The sequence below is a fragment of the Genypterus blacodes genome, unplaced genomic scaffold (assembly GCF_046128005.1).
Source record: "Genypterus blacodes isolate CSIRO-AG114 ecotype Tasmania unplaced genomic scaffold, CSIRO-AGI_Gbla_v1 ptg000046l_1, whole genome shotgun sequence".
Classification (NCBI taxonomy): Eukaryota; Metazoa; Chordata; class Actinopteri; order Ophidiiformes; family Ophidiidae; genus Genypterus; species Genypterus blacodes.
In genome coordinates, this window is record NW_027466859.1 from 412,602 (window position 1) to 428,436 (window position 15,835).

A 15,835-nucleotide genomic window follows, 5' to 3' on the forward strand; every position below is an offset into this window, starting at 1 on the left:
ACAGACAGTCCACTGTACTGCTTAGCTGTGGTCTTAATTTGTCTGCTACCCGCCCTAGCCAGATTCTTAACTACTACTTCAATAGGCTCAGGGATACACACAGAAAAAAAGTACCAATTGAATACATGATGTCCATTCATTCATTCAATATGAATGAATGATATGTCTGATGTTTTGAATGTTTCCCCCTAAAACACTTGTCTAATGCCAGATACGTGTAGATAAAGCTACTTACTAAAAACATGCATGCACACACACAATAGCACACATATCTGATATGACCTGCATTCACAATAATACATTATGAAAACCAAGAGAAAAAACCTGTAGGATTTAAACAAAAGTAAAACTGTCTTATTGGCTCATACAGTAAACCAAAAATGATATTTAAGTGAGGATGAAATGTTGACAATTTTGTCTGTGGTCACATTTAAACTAAACAATTGAATATTTAAAATAGAAACATCATTAGTTACAGCCCTGCTTGATTGTCAACTGTTAACTTTTCTTGTGACGTGTTCGACCTGCGCCTCCTCTCCTCCCTTGTCCTCCTTTTCTGAAATCACTCACTCTTCACCTTCCTCCCTCCTTCCTGACTGAGTTTGTTCTTTACGTCATCCTTACCTCCATCCTTTTGTCCTATTACATGTCCAATTTTCTTTTGAAAATTTCTGCTGATTTTATGTTGTGGTTTATTTTCACTTCACTCTTGTAATTCAGATTCATATTTATCATTATTTTGCATCTAATTAGACAGAATCCTAGTTTTTTTATGCCCATCCACAACATCATCAATCAACTGTTCAAATAGCACACCCTTACAAAATGACTTCAGAAGTCAAATTAGGTCAAATCAGATGTTAAGCCTTATTCTTGATTATAAAGATTAGAACCTGTCCCCATTCAATCGAACTTTAATCTATTTTCAAGTGACAATGATTGCTGAAGTTCATTATAAGTGGTTCAATTGGGTTTAGAAGTGGATTTAATGTTAGATCTAATTGTGGACAGCAATATTATCGCACTGTCATTGCAGGAAAAAAAACATACCCAACAATACTTAACAGGACTTTCTATACCTAAAGCACATTTTTGTAACTAACTGTACCTAAACATAATGAACCGTACCTATTCCTAATTCATACTCCCAGCCATATGTAATCATACATTTCCATACCTAAATTGAGCATCACATGAGTTCAGGAAGTTCACTAGGAACACTTAATGAATAATTCCTCCAGCTGATTGGCTATCAGCATCAGCTGTTCAACAATCAATCACATTCACATTCATATTAATCACCCTAATAATCCTTCAAAAGTCCTATTCTCCTTTTCTGCCAACAGCATTCATGCATATTGTGGCTGCGCTCCAACCTCCACCTGTTCACACTGTATTCTGTATCATATTGTATTGTATCATGTGCATTGTATTTGTTCATGTTGAAGATCCAATGTACTCTCAAGGGGCGTTATGTGCTCTAAGCAGAATCCCTTTCTGCGATGGATTCATGAGGAGCACTCTTTAAAGCTGTGCCTTCTCTTCCTCTCTACAAAGAACAAATGGATTACCATTTGTGTAATAATGCTTAACTCATTTGTGGCACCTACATACACATAAACACACACCACGCATTTGTGTAAGTACAGTGAATATGCTCCAACACTCCACCCAACTATTACTAACAACTTCTACTCATACCCATCTTTCCTCATCCATAACTTAAGCATTAAAAACAAACCTAACCATAGCTACTTTATGTATAATTGGCTACATATAACATAACTAAACAAATGATTGTTTTATCAATCCAGTATCACATAAAATTGCAATCAGCAGAATAGATGCCAAATATTGATAAAATACATATGATTGGTAATTTAAGTAAACCTTAAGTATTCTTAAGGGACTGAATTATGAAAATGCATTTAAGAAAGAAATGCACTTTCAATCGTATTTTAGTAGTTTGTTGTTCTATGAAATAGATGGACGGTACTGTGTATTTATGACTGTATGAAGTGAATGTTTCTTTCGTTTTTGCGTTACAGTTCTAAGCAGCAGTTCAGCACAGACGAGTTCACAACCTCTGAGAAAATGTGAACAGTCTGGCCGTATATTGCGGCAATTTAAAGAAAACCACTGCAGTCCACCACCATGCTGTCCATATGTGTGTGTGTGCATTCATAGATAGATAGAAATGCCTTCACTGACTTACAGAAAACTCCTTTCCTTACATTAGCATCATCGCTTTTTCAAATTCTTCCTCGCTCTTGCTGTGTGTCCATTCTTTACTTTTTACTCTCTGTTACATGTTTGTGTGTTCAGATACTGTAAATATGTGCCCAGTCGTATGCAATTGCACACACCTGGTTTTACATGTGTATGTGCTTGTGCAAATGTGTCTACATGTGTGTGTGTGCGCGTGTGTGTGTATTTCTTCTCTCTGGCCAGGTGAGAAGGTTATGCAGGATGATGAGTTCACCTGTGACCTTTTCCGCTTCCTGCAGCTGCTCTGTGAAGGGCATAACTCAGGTGTGTGTTGCAGCCTACAGTATACACAGCAAAAAGTTATATTACAATTGTTTAAATTAATTAGTTGTTTGAAATAATTGAGTAATACATTCACATTTAATTCGTTTTGATTATGATGACATGTACCAAATATAATACGCCCTTAATGTGGAATAGTCATTGCAGCCACAAGGGGCCTTTGTACAGTCGCAACAGTGTTATTCTGTTACTAAAATGTACCAAGAAGACTACTTTAGTAAAGATCTAAAAGAGAAAAATGCTTGTAAAATCTCAGGGGCAGGTGGTGGTTAACAAGCACCAATTTGTTTGATTTCCCAACGCTGTTTATAATATATAATGTGCCCCTCAAACGGCTACAAACTTAACCACAATGTCGATTTTATTCAGTGGTGAAGTGTAAAAGTGCAAATTACTGACGTATGTTAATAAATGCGATTAAATAAATGCCCCAGACTTCCAGAACTACCTGAGGACCCAAACAGGAAACAACACCACTGTGAACATTATCATCTCCACTGTGGACTACCTGCTCCGAGTCCAGGTGAGCAGGTTCTGAAGACAGGACAAAATGTCAGTGTTGTTGTTGTTCAGGATGTCAACGCCATACCTGGGAGGTCTTTGCAGTGTGAACAAACCAAAATGTGCGATACTTGGACAGAATCCCAACTTCTAAGCTCATGCTAATATTTCACAACCTTGTCCGTCGTTGTTGTTGAGGACGAAGGCGTTCCCTGTGTTGTTTGTGTTCTCAGCTCTGATTAAAGTGTTGTTGACCCATCTTCACTCCTCTTCCTCTTCCTTCTCTCCTTCCTGCTCTTCTCCTTCATTCTTTCTTAAGGAGTCTATCAGTGATTTCTATTGGTATTATTCTGGAAAGGATGTGATTGATGAGCAAGGCCAGAGGAACTTCTCCAAGGCAATTAACGTGGCCAAGCAGGTTTTTAATACACTCACAGAGTACATCCAGGTATGAGATATCACTCAGTTTAATTCAATGACTTGACACTTTTAGTTCTTTAAATGTTGTAAAAGCATAGGAAAATGACTTGAATGATAGAAAATTAGGTGGTTGAAATTTTTAAGAAGTTATTGAAGGTCTGTGGGTCTTTTCATTGGGATTAGAACAGATGCTAAAAATGACCTCAAGCCTAGATTTGACAGTTTGGAGAGACTGTAACTGTAGCAACTACCAACGTATTTCAGTTTGTGTGTCTCTAGTTTAAGTAAATGTAACATGTGGTTGTACTTGTGTTGTGATGATGTTTAGGGCCCGTGCACCGGCAACCAGCAGAGTTTGGCCCATAGTCGTCTATGGGATGCTGTGGTTGGTTTTCTGCACGTCTTCGCTCATATGCAGATGAAATTGTCTCAGGTGTGTTGAGATAATTAGAAAGGTTTCCTTTGCAGATCTCCCATGAATGATTTGATTTATTTGTATAATGTATTTGATATTGATGTTAAAATGTTTGAGTTTTGGACAAATTTCTGTTTGTGCTTTCAGGACTCGAGTCAGATTGAGTTACTCAAGGAGCTGATGGACCTGCAGAAGGACATGGTGGTCATGCTGCTCTCCATGCTAGAGGGTATGTTTGTTCAGTTGAATAGTAATTATATATTTAGAACTTTGAAACGCAAAGACTCAACCAGAGCCATTCCCTCTTTGATTATTGTAACACAGCTGTTTGTTTAAATCATGTTATGCAGGAAACGTGGTGAACGGGACCATTGGGAAGCAGATGGTGGACATGCTGGTGGAATCCTCTAACAATGTGGAAATGATCCTGAAATTCTTTGACATGTTCCTCAAACTTAAAGATCTCACCTCCTCAGATACCTTCAAGGAGTACGACCCCGATGGAAAAGGTCTTTTCTTTGAATTTCCATATTACTCATTAAGGATTTACGTATAGACAAAGAGCTGATGATGACTGTCTGTCTGACTGTCTTACAGGTGTCATCTCTAAGAGGGACTTCCACAAAGCCATGGAGAGCCACAAGCACTACACTCAGTGTGAGACGGAGTTCTTACTTTCCTGTGCTGAGACAGATGAGAACGAGCTGCTAGACTATGAAGAATTTGTGGAGCGATTTCATGAACCAGCAAAGGTAATTGGAACCATGGTCTTCACATATCCGGGGAAATATGTAAATGTAATCCCTCCATAATAATTAAAATCCCTTGATTAAGCCTGAGAATGCCTGATTGTGATTTTGTTCTTAAGGATATCGGCTTCAATGTGGCAGTTCTGCTCACCAACCTTTCTGAGCACATGCCTCACGACACCCGGTTGCAGACTTTCTTGGAGTTGGCAGAGAGCGTCCTCAACTACTTTCAGCCTTACCTGGGCCGAATCGAGATAATGGGCAGTGCCAAACGCATCGAGAGGGTCTACTTTGAAATCAGCGAGTCAAGTCGAACACAGTGGGAGAAACCTCAGGTAAAGAGGAATGGAGCACCTTTGCAGCACTTTGGTGCTATATAGAGCTTAACTAAGTCTTAACTGTAGCAATTAAACTCACAAGAAGCTGAAATGCCTCTTTCCTTCTTTCCAGGTCAAAGAATCCAAGCGTCAGTTTATCTTTGATGTTGTGAATGAGGGAGGGGAGAAAGAAAAAATGGAGCTGTTTGTGAATTTCTGCGAGGATACCATCTTTGAAATGCAGCTTGCTGCTCAGATGTCGGACGCCGGCGAGCGCTCAGCAGTGAAGGAGGAAAGTGAGCGGGAGAAGCCAGATGAGGAGAACTCTGAGCTGGGCTTCTTCTCTGTCACCACTGTCCGAATGGCACTGTTTGCTCTCAGATACAACGTCATGCTGCTGATAAAGGTGAGAACATGCAGGGCAACTATTAGAGACCATGTTGTTACCATCAACAGTCCAATAACATTTTCACATTCAAAGGGTTGAGGCTCTGACCGGTCAGTACTCGGTCTGTCTGTGTGTGTAGGTGCTGTCCATGAAGAGCTTGAAGAAGCAGGTGAAGAAAATGAAGAACATGACTGTGAAGGACATGGTGACGACCCTGCTCTCCTTCTACTGGTCCGTCTTGCTTGGGCTTCTTCATGTGGCGTTCAGTGTGGCTCGGGGCTTTTGTCGCATCTTCTGTACCACCTTCATGGGAGGCAATCTGGTTGAAGGGGCCAAGACTATTAAGGTTAGTGTATGAAAATATGGAATATGGGATGTTTAGAAAATCTTTGAAAAGTTTTATTACACTCCAAACACCTGTGACACACACGACAATTTGTGAAACCCCATTAGGAGATAATTAAGACATAAACTTACTCTGTTTAGTGTTGGACAGTTCTAATTAACACATCTATTTTATTTTACAACACAATGCATAAATGATAATTACCTCGTGTCCATGGCCAGGTGTCTGAGTTGCTGGCCAACATGCCCGACCCCACCCAGGACGAGGTCCGAGGTGAGGAGGAGGAAAGGGAGAGACAGGCACCTGAGCAAAGTTTGCCCCAAGAGGACCTCGCCGACTTGGCTGTCAACATTAGCGAGACTGAGCTGCTGTCAGACATTTTTGGTCTGGACCTACGAAGGGAGGGGGGCCAGTACAAGATCACCCCCCATAACCCCAACGCCAGCCTCACTGAACTGCTCAACTCCCCCGTTCCGACCCCCACAACCCCAGCTACAGGACCCCCGCCTGAGCTCAGACGGAGGCATCTGGTGAGGACATAATGTAACACAACAACATGACTCGTATACAGTTTTGTTGCATTCAGGGAAATGTGTCTACTAGAACATTAGAATGGCAGTGTGATGAGGATAGTGTGAGTGAGTTATTTCTGTTTGTATTTCTGATTTGATAACCAATGGTATTCTCTCTTTGGGTTTAAGAACTCTTCATCGGAGGAGAAGGAGCCACAAGACACTGAATCCACTGAGGCCAAAGAAAAAGATAAACCTAAGTATGTTCATTACCTTTGGTGTCTCATTTCATCATTTAGGATTGTAAAAGCTGTACTTAGGTCATTTTATGTACATGAATTTATTGGTCTTTGCCCTTCAACAGTCAACGTTGTGTGTTTCCCTTTGCATTTTAACATTTTATGTATTTAAGAGTGAAATCTTAAATGCAATAGTTTAGATTAGATTCGGAAATGGAGAGAGCAACAATGATATCATCTGTTTTGCGGTTGCAGACACGCACCTGAACAGGAGAAGCAGCAGAAGAATGAGAAGATGAAGCCAAAAGTGAAACAGCATCACACAGTGAAGTCAGATGAACCTGATATGCAGGAGTCGGCCTTCTGGAAGAAGATCTTAGCCTATCAGAGGAAACTACTGGTACAGAGGATGTTTGGGATTTGTGGTCATCAATGCTCACTTCAATGCATTTCAGATTGTGTTCTAGATGTTGAATGTTTTTATCGAAGACAGCATTTGACATGACAATGAGCATGCAGTTATGAGACATTTTTGGACATAGACTTTTAAGGTTCAGGAACAGTCTTACATCCAGTCATTGTGATTTCCAAGAATAATGCAGCTATGGATGATGAATAAATTAAAATTCCTGTCCCCCCTGCAGAACTACTTTGCCAGAAACTTCTACAACATGAGGATGCTTGCTCTGTTTGTTGCCTTTGCCATCAACTTCATCCTCCTCTTCTATAAGGTAAGGCTATAACAGCTGTTTGCTCTCTTTGCATGTTTGTTAGCATTAACAATTTGATTCCTATCTGTCAATATGGCACCATGGGGCCATTTTAGAATAGAATAGAATAGAATAGAATAGCTTTTATTGTCATTGTATAAGGTAATACAACGAAATGCAATGTCAATGATTGACAGACAAAGTTAGAAATAAGTAATTAAATTAAACAGTAGCTATTTATCTCATGTTCCTGGGTGTGAGGAAGAACTGGGTTGCAGTGGGTAGGATGGAGGACGAGAGTCACATTTCCTCTGCCATGCCACCTTAAATGCTAGACCATGATGAAGGAATTGCTTGCACTTTAATCTTACTCTATCGCACTCTCCTGCTGATCATTTCCCAGGTTTCTACATCCTCAGCTGTGGTTGAGGATAAGGAGGTGGTGTACACCAGCAGCCCACCAGACAGCAGCGTACAGTGGGATGCACAGAGCAGAGATACAATGGCAGAGACAAAGGAAGAAATTATGGTGGAGACTGGAGACTCGATGAAGCCTGTTACGGTCCGCTTTGTCCTGGAGGAGAGCAGTGGATACATGGAGCCGATGCTACGCATTTTGGCCGTTCTACACACTGTCATAGCCTTCTTCTGTATCATTGGATACTACTGTCTGAAGGTAAGTCTGGCTTATACGCTCATAATATCAAACTACCTTTTTCAAAATTACTCGCAGCAGCAGAAGCATACATTTTGTGTGTGTTTGCGTGTGTGATCCAGGTGCCACTGGTGATCTTTAAGCGGGAGAAGGAGGTGGCCAGGAAACTGGAATTTGATGGTCTCTATATCACAGAACAGCCATCTGAGGATGACATCAAAGGGCAGTGGGACAGACTGGTCATCAACACACAGTGAGTCAAGTCCTCTCATCATCATCTCATCATTAAAATGTAACCCCTCTTTGCAAAGAGTTAAGCCAGACTTAAATGAAAGGTGAAACAGTGTGTGAGAGGACTGCTGACCCTAAAATATTACTTTGAATTACTTTTCATTGATATCATTCAAATGATCATAGTTGTACAAGCACTTCCACTACACAACTGAACCTCACACACGTCAAAGATGTGTGTCTGTGTGTGTGTGTGTGTGTGTGTGTGTGTGTGTGTGTGTGTGTGTGTGTGTGTGTGTGTGTGTGTGTGTGTGTGTGTGTGTGTGTGTGTGTGTGTGTGTGTGTGTGTGTAACCCTTGCACATCACACTTTACTATCTGTGCACTTATATACGCAGCTGAAAGCAACACCAGGTAACCAAGGTTTTTATGCTTTAAATTTTTAGATCTTTCCCAAACAACTACTGGGATAAGTTTGTGAAGAGGAAGGTAGGTGGAGCTGTTTCATACTTATTGACAGGAGATACATTAGTACCGTATTCTTACTCAGTTTCGGAATCTGTACCTTTATTGATCGAACCATGATGATTGACCAATCTAAAATATACATTCTCAAATGATGTTATGCTCTCGTCTAGTTTTATTTGATGGTATATTGAATTTTACAGAGGCCCATAGAGTAATATCTAGAGAAGTAGTCTGTAGCACTTACCTGCGATGGCAGAATGTGACTATTAAATGACAGTTTAGATCACGAAAAGCTGTTCTAAGTCCTGCTGAAATTCTGCTGTCCTTCTACAGGTGATGGATAAATACGGCGAGTTTTACGGCCATGATCGCATCAGTGAGCTCCTGGGATTGGACAAGGCTGCCCTGGACTTCAGTGATGCTCACAAGAAGAGAAAACCCAGAAGAGATAGCTCCCTGTCTGCTGTGTGAGTGTGTGTGAGTGTGTGAGACTGAGCCAGTCACAGTCCAGGTGTGTGTGGGTGTGATCTGTAATTCAGGTTTGATTGGGGGACTTGGGGAGTGGTCAGAGTTCCTCAGTTCTTCTTCTGAGTGTGTTTCCTGTCCGCAGGCTGAACTCAATCGATGTCAAGTACCAGATGTGGAAACTGGGAGTTGTGTTCACTGACAATGTAAGTTTATAATTCATGGAAATAGAATGTTTCCACAAGCTGAGGAAATAGATTTGAAGACATACAATATTTGTTTTAGATATGGAGAGTACTAAATATTGTTGGTAATCTACAGTTCTATAGATTTATTAATACAATTCTAAATACAAATGACCGATGTGCTCCTCCCACCTCAGTCCTTCCTCTACCTGGCGTGGTATATGACCATGTCCATTCTGGGTCACTATAACAACTTCTTCTTCGCTGCTCATCTGCTGGACATCGCCATGGGCTTCAAGACTCTGCGCACCATCCTGTCCTCAGTTACACACAACGGCAAACAGGTACGCAGCTTTACTCACAACTACTCATAGGTGAGTTCATGTCCAGCATATTCATTGAACCGACCGACTATCAGCTTCACTTGCTGAAGCTCGAGGAGGGTGAGCTGCAAAATGTATTTCCAATGTTGACGTGTTGGAAAGAAGCAGTTAAATGTTTTTTCTTCCTTTCAGCTGGTGTTAACTGTTGGCTTGCTGGCTGTGGTGGTGTACCTCTACACCGTAGTGGCCTTCAACTTCTTCAGGAAGTTCTACAACAAGAGTGAAGATGGAGAATTGCCAGACATGAAGTGTGACGACATGCTGACAGTGAGTAGCTCGATAAACAAGGGGGTTAGGGTTAGGAATGGGCTCAACAAAATATTGAAGATTGAGAGCGTACTCAAATACAGACTCATTCCAATTGTAGACGGAGGAAGTCGTACAAAAACAGGATCATGCACTTAACAGGCAACAAACTCCCGTCCTCAAGGCAGACAGAGATCTAAAACTGGGAAGACTTCCCATTTAACAAGTTGAACCTCAACCTTAGATGGCAGGCTCTATCCTCTGGCGACTGTGATCCCAGAGAGTCCAGTACTATGTATGGACAAAAATCAAAGGGTCAAATGTTTTACTTTGTGTGCATTCCTGCTCACATGTCCCTTTCTGTTTTAAGCCTCTGATGTTGTCTGCAGTGGTGGCTGGTGGTCAAAAATGTCAGTAGGGCAGAGTGATGTCACACTCAGGTGCACCCAGTATCATTACGGTATGATTACCATAACAATGAGAAAACAAAAGCCACCATTGCAATACTTGTGCAGCAACATAACAACATTTCTACAATCAACATCAACAATTCTAGTTTTGTCAAATAGAAAGACATGGAAATAACAAGATAAGGAATTTCCCCCAGTTGTGATGAGGCTGGTTAATGCTGCCAAATCATCTAAAAGAACGTCTATATAAGGTGTGTGTGTGTGTGTGTGTGTGTCCATCACATTTCAGGACACACTCTCTAATCCTCTGTAGTCATCCGCCCGAAGCGTTCAGTGGAGCGTCGTGCCATTTCCTATTTAAGAAAGCTGTGCAGCAGCAGAACGGGTTTGTGGGGATTGAGGGACAGACACTGAGAATAACACACACCTACTGTGCTGTGGTTCGGCCAGTGATCTGCAGATCAATAATAAGTAATGTAGCAAGGCAGAATGTGAACCTGTGTAAAGATATTCCAAGAATTAAATACAGTTACCATTATGACCGTTAGTCCTTCATCTGTAATAATACAAAGGTTAAATATGTCTAATTGCTTCTCATCTCTTTCTCTCGCTCTCTCTCTCTCTCCTTGTCTCTCTCAGTGCTACATGTTTCATATGTACGTAGGTGTGCGTGCAGGTGGAGGGATTGGGGATCAAATCGAAGACCCAGCAGGAGACGAGTATGAGATCTACCGCATCATCTTTGACATCACCTTCTTCTTCTTTGTCATTGTAATCCTCCTCGCCATCATCCAGGGTATGAGACACAAGATGAACATACACACACTGTATTTAGTAATCAAGCCCGATTTCAATGAAACGCTGCTGTTCTTGGTCTGTGCACCTGTTTAAGGTCAGACAGGACTTGAGTTGATTCCATTAAATGTTGGACCAGGACATCGATAAGAGTCAGACACAAAACAAAACCAATTGACATGTGTCTTGTCTGAAATCTAGGGTTGATCATTGATGCTTTTGGTGAGCTGAGAGACCAGCAGGAACAGGTGAAAGAAGACATGGAGGTAAACACACTGTACACACAAGCATATAAACACACAAACACAAACAAGCCAAATCAGTTATTTTTCACTCTAGCATCAGTGGAGTGCTTGGGTCGCAATGAGCTCATTCACTTGTACTTTTAAATGTGTGTTAAACTCTGATTAAGGCAGTAAATCTGACATTATGCAACTTTAAATGTGTTTACTCAGCAAACAGTGGATTAAATACAAAGCAGGAATGACAGATATAAATCAACAGTGTATGGAATAGTTCTGTGTATTGGTGAGTGTTTGTCTAACAGTCAATAATCTGTTTACATTGTTCTTTTACAGACCAAATGTTTCATCTGTGGAATAGGGAACGATTACTTTGACACAGTCCCACACGGCTTTGAAACACACACGCTACAGGAGCACAACTTGGCCAATTACCTGTGAGTACGACCGCAAACCACTTTGACTAATACATTATCAATACAATAATAACATCAAGGATAATAATCTTTTTTGCCTATAACACAATAATTGATTATTATTAATAGATGATTGACAGGTGAGACATCAGCATGAACCCTTTCTCCCCTACCTGACCCCTGGATTGAAGATATTTGTAATCCGGAATAGCCCAGACGCTGTTCAAAAAATGTCAACAAATGTGAAATTCTGAATAAATAGTTTTATATGGAGTGTATGAGAGGATGGGAAGTCATTAGCTCATCATTAGCAAGTCATTAGCTCATCAGCTAATGACTTGCAGCTGCAGCAACAGAGAGCGTACGTAGAGTATGTGCGCAGCATGTAGTTAATGCTGTGGTCATATTCTGAATTGATTGAATGAGAATGAATCAAAGTGTGTATTAGTGAGTATTTTGAAGTTTTACTTGAGTACTTGTGATATCTTATTCAAAAATTGTAGCAGTAAAGTTATTAGTAGTAACTTCTAATCGTCACTGGATAATGTGTGTGTGTGTGTGTGTGTGTGTGTGTGTGTGTGTGTGTGTGTGTGTGTGTCAGATTCTTTGTGATGTATCTCATCAACAAGGATGAAACAGAGCACACTGGCCAGGTAAGTCACTTCATTTCCTTTTCCTGCCGTACTCAGCACCTCACCACCAGCTGCTTTGTTGTTGTGGTTGTTGTTGTCGTTTCAGTTCACATATGTGTGTTTTCTATTTGTGTATGTTTTCCGTCAGGAGTCATACGTATGGAAAATGTACCAGGAACGTTGCTGGGAGTTTTTCCCTGCTGGTGACTGTTTCCGGAAACAATACGAGGATCAGCTCAACTGATCTCTGCTGTAACCTACAGGAGGCCCCACAGATGATCCGGTCCCAGCTGTACCATATGACACACTGACCTTCACCTTTGACCCCCCCCACCCCCTCTCCCCCAACAATTTCTTTCTCATTAGTGCCTGTCAACTCACCAAATCTTGCCCCACATCGTCCAACTTCCAGCCAACTTTGTTTGGAATGCTTTGTACATAAAAAGATGATATGCTATGTACATTGTGTGAGCGGTAAGAGGGTGTTGGCTCAGATGAAGACTCGCGTGTCATCTATTTCTAAATTCACACCGACAAGCAAAAAAGCAGAAAGGACAAACGGAAGGAGGCGGGAGGAGCTATTAAAGGAGAGAGAGAGGAGGAATGAATGGAGGATACTAGAGACAATGACGTGAATAGAGATGAGTATGACTTCTCATGATGCACATTGCATGTATGTAACGGGGTGGACACAACAAAGCAACACTGACATCACACTGGAATAACTGCTGCCTGTGTGAAGCTGCTACGGTCGGCTGCACCTTTACACTGTAATGTATCCACACGTCAACATTAGAGGGTTTCTCACAGAGCTGCATGTGTTTTCTTCACGTGTCCATACTGTGTACATGGCACACTGTGTGTGAAGGGCTCCTTTCCTGTTCACAACGCCTGCAATGGGATCAACAAGTCAGCTGACAAATCACCGTCCATCAGCTTCGATTCTGGTTTCAAAGACTATAGAAATCTATTTTACACTCCCATTAGATACAATTGTCTTGAAAATGGTTGCATACATTATTGATGTTTGTATTTACTTCTGTTTTTATTTGTGTTTGTATGTTAGGATAGCATTGTCTACCGTCACCACATCAGTGAGCATTGGCCAGGTTTGTATTGGACATGACGAGGCATCTGGGAAATGGACCAGATATAAAGAAAGGTTGCTGTGGATAGTAGAGGATCAAACAATCTGTTACACAAGATTGTTTTTAACATAATGGGAAGATTGCAAATTCTTCCTCAATGGAGAATGAGCCATTTTCATTTTTCATGACCCTCAGGCCAAACATACGTTTAACCCTACGAATGCTAAGACTACGAGTTTTAAATTGATCAGTGAAGGAGAAGGAAGATTGCAACTTCAGACGGTTATTGCCACACACAGTAACTAGGCAGGCATACCTCTGCCAAGGCCCATCTGTCTTCCAATTATGGCTCTGACTCCGAATGATGACATTTAACAGGTTATTGACTAGAATACGACCCCGCCCCCTTTGCTGATAAATGATTCTACCAAAGTCATTGACAAATTCCGCTGTTGTCAAGTCCCAAAGTTGTTGTTATAGCGCCACCATCGGGTTAATTGATGTTTTATTTAGCATCAGTAGTGAGTGTGCATATCCAAGTTGGAGTGATCCCGCTGGTAAACAACCAGACGGAGCGGGAAGGACAAAGCTATAAGGGTGGGATCGGTAATGTTGGGCGGTGTGGGTCGGCGTCTGCATGCACAATAGAGTCTGAGGAATCATCACAGATTAAAATAGGAACATTTTGGGTTTGGTTCCCTTTATGGTGCAGTCTCCATAAATAGATTCCCTTTTTCATTTAATTTCCATCCTACAAAGTTGTGTGTGATTGTAGATATAAGCAGGGCTGAAAGAGTTTGATTCAATGTTCAATTTGAAGAGATTCTGGTTGATCTTCGTTCTCCATCGCACTCTGACACGCTGGTGATGGATCACATCCCCACCGAGGTTACTTTACGTCTTCCAGTCAGAGCCGTTAATGATTCAGTGTTAACAGTGAGTAATGAAATGCACTCTGGTGACGTCACTGTTCAGTACCAAGCCAATGACATCATGGATCAGTTCCTTTCTGCTGTACTGTACACTCATTACAAAAACATCCATTCCCCTGCGTGCAACATATTCAAGCTTATATTGAAAATAGAGCACTTGAATATGTTTCAGACTGTTCCGACAAGGAAAATCACGATTAGAAACAAAATCTGTGAGTATTTCTGAGGAATAGTCTGAATAAAATGGATTTATTTTCATTTTTTTAATTATTCATATCTCAAAGCATCGCCTCTGATAGCTGGTGTGTTTCTGTATCGATGGAATGAATAGTGAGATTTTAGGAATGTTCAAGAAACATGTCCAAAAATATTTTCATATATTTCATGTTTATCTAAGGCCTTTTTTGGTGATGATCTTATGCAATACAGCTGAATTAACATTTTTATATAGCCATTGTCCAGAATACAGTCTAACAGAAACAAATGTAACTGCATGTTTATTATGCGGGTTTAATGAACAACTATAAAGGCTTAAGTTGTTTTACTAAGAATTACTTAAGATCATTTAAGATTTATGTATTACTGTAATATTAAGTGTTGGTGGATTTATTGTAACTGTCATAAGCCACAACTGCATCCCGACAAAATGTTTTTCCTCTCATTTAACCATCTTTTCTTTGATTTGAATAACTTGTTTTGCCTTTATTTTGTATTAAGCTCAGGCTTAAAAAGCTTAAAAAGCAAAAAAAAAAAAAAGCAATAGTCCTTCAGGAGTCGGTTGGACGTGATGGACTGTAAATGTTTGGGAAGTAAAGCTGTGGTTGTTATATTAGTTTACACACTTAATCTTAAACTCTTAGATGTGCAATCAGTATTTACAGTATACAGTATATATATCAGAGTATAATATTAGGTGCTGGCCCGAGTGACACTTTAAGTATTTGTTGATTTGTCAAATATGGAGTAACCAAAGTGTAACGTTCTGCTTTGTGCACAGCAGAATGTGAAAGGGATGAACAGTGAAGCCAACCAGCTTGTTGTAAAGTTCCAAAGTAGTACAAATTCTTTACCTCAGCCAGTCTGAGCTCGTTTAGTAGCCTGGGCCTGGCGTATTTGAGATTATTGCTCGCATTAGTTGTGCCTCGATTGTACGTCTACTCATTTTCTTTGTTGCACCAAGCCTTTTTTCTTTCTGTCTTTCAGTGCAAATGTCCTCTCTCTGCATTAATGTCCACTGGACTCTTACATAATAGAGGCCAGCCCTAATATACTGTATACTGAGTGAGTTTCTATAGGATGTCTGGACTCCACTGCTGCTCCTTCAAGGGGGAAATAAATACGAATATGAATAATTCTATAAGAAAATGGGAATAAAGCAAAGAGCGTTACAGTGAAGGAGATGTTTGCTGATATTAGTGCAGTGTATTACTGCTACCTCTAGGTTAGTAAAGAGCCATATGTTACTGATTGCACTTTTTACTTTAAATAAGAGGCATGTTTGTTTGTATTTTAACTCAAGATTTGTTATACAGTAAACATGT

The 15,835-nt window shown here is 40.6% G+C and overlaps 1 protein-coding gene across 1 annotated transcript in view; it reads left to right on the forward strand.

Moving 5' to 3' along the window:
* Positions 1-12,518, forward strand: part of ryr2a (ryanodine receptor 2a (cardiac)) — a 67,618-nt gene extending 55,100 nt beyond the window's left edge. The window contains exons 91-116 of the mRNA XM_076149621.1: positions 2,452-2,532; positions 2,985-3,073; positions 3,371-3,499; positions 3,800-3,904; positions 4,034-4,115; positions 4,237-4,395; positions 4,484-4,638; positions 4,755-4,970; positions 5,086-5,358; positions 5,480-5,686; positions 5,908-6,216; positions 6,388-6,458; positions 6,693-6,837; positions 7,082-7,168; positions 7,551-7,823; positions 7,925-8,055; positions 8,479-8,521; positions 8,834-8,967; positions 9,111-9,171; positions 9,348-9,494; positions 9,666-9,800; positions 10,829-10,985; positions 11,186-11,250; positions 11,563-11,663; positions 12,244-12,295; positions 12,423-12,518. Coding sequence (XP_076005736.1) covers positions 2,452-2,532; positions 2,985-3,073; positions 3,371-3,499; positions 3,800-3,904; positions 4,034-4,115; positions 4,237-4,395; positions 4,484-4,638; positions 4,755-4,970; positions 5,086-5,358; positions 5,480-5,686; positions 5,908-6,216; positions 6,388-6,458; positions 6,693-6,837; positions 7,082-7,168; positions 7,551-7,823; positions 7,925-8,055; positions 8,479-8,521; positions 8,834-8,967; positions 9,111-9,171; positions 9,348-9,494; positions 9,666-9,800; positions 10,829-10,985; positions 11,186-11,250; positions 11,563-11,663; positions 12,244-12,295; positions 12,423-12,518 — 3,503 coding nt within the window. The remainder of the gene's footprint in view (positions 1-2,451; positions 2,533-2,984; positions 3,074-3,370; positions 3,500-3,799; positions 3,905-4,033; positions 4,116-4,236; positions 4,396-4,483; positions 4,639-4,754; positions 4,971-5,085; positions 5,359-5,479; positions 5,687-5,907; positions 6,217-6,387; positions 6,459-6,692; positions 6,838-7,081; positions 7,169-7,550; positions 7,824-7,924; positions 8,056-8,478; positions 8,522-8,833; positions 8,968-9,110; positions 9,172-9,347; positions 9,495-9,665; positions 9,801-10,828; positions 10,986-11,185; positions 11,251-11,562; positions 11,664-12,243; positions 12,296-12,422) is intronic.
* Positions 12,519-15,835: the final 3,317 nt, after the last annotated feature.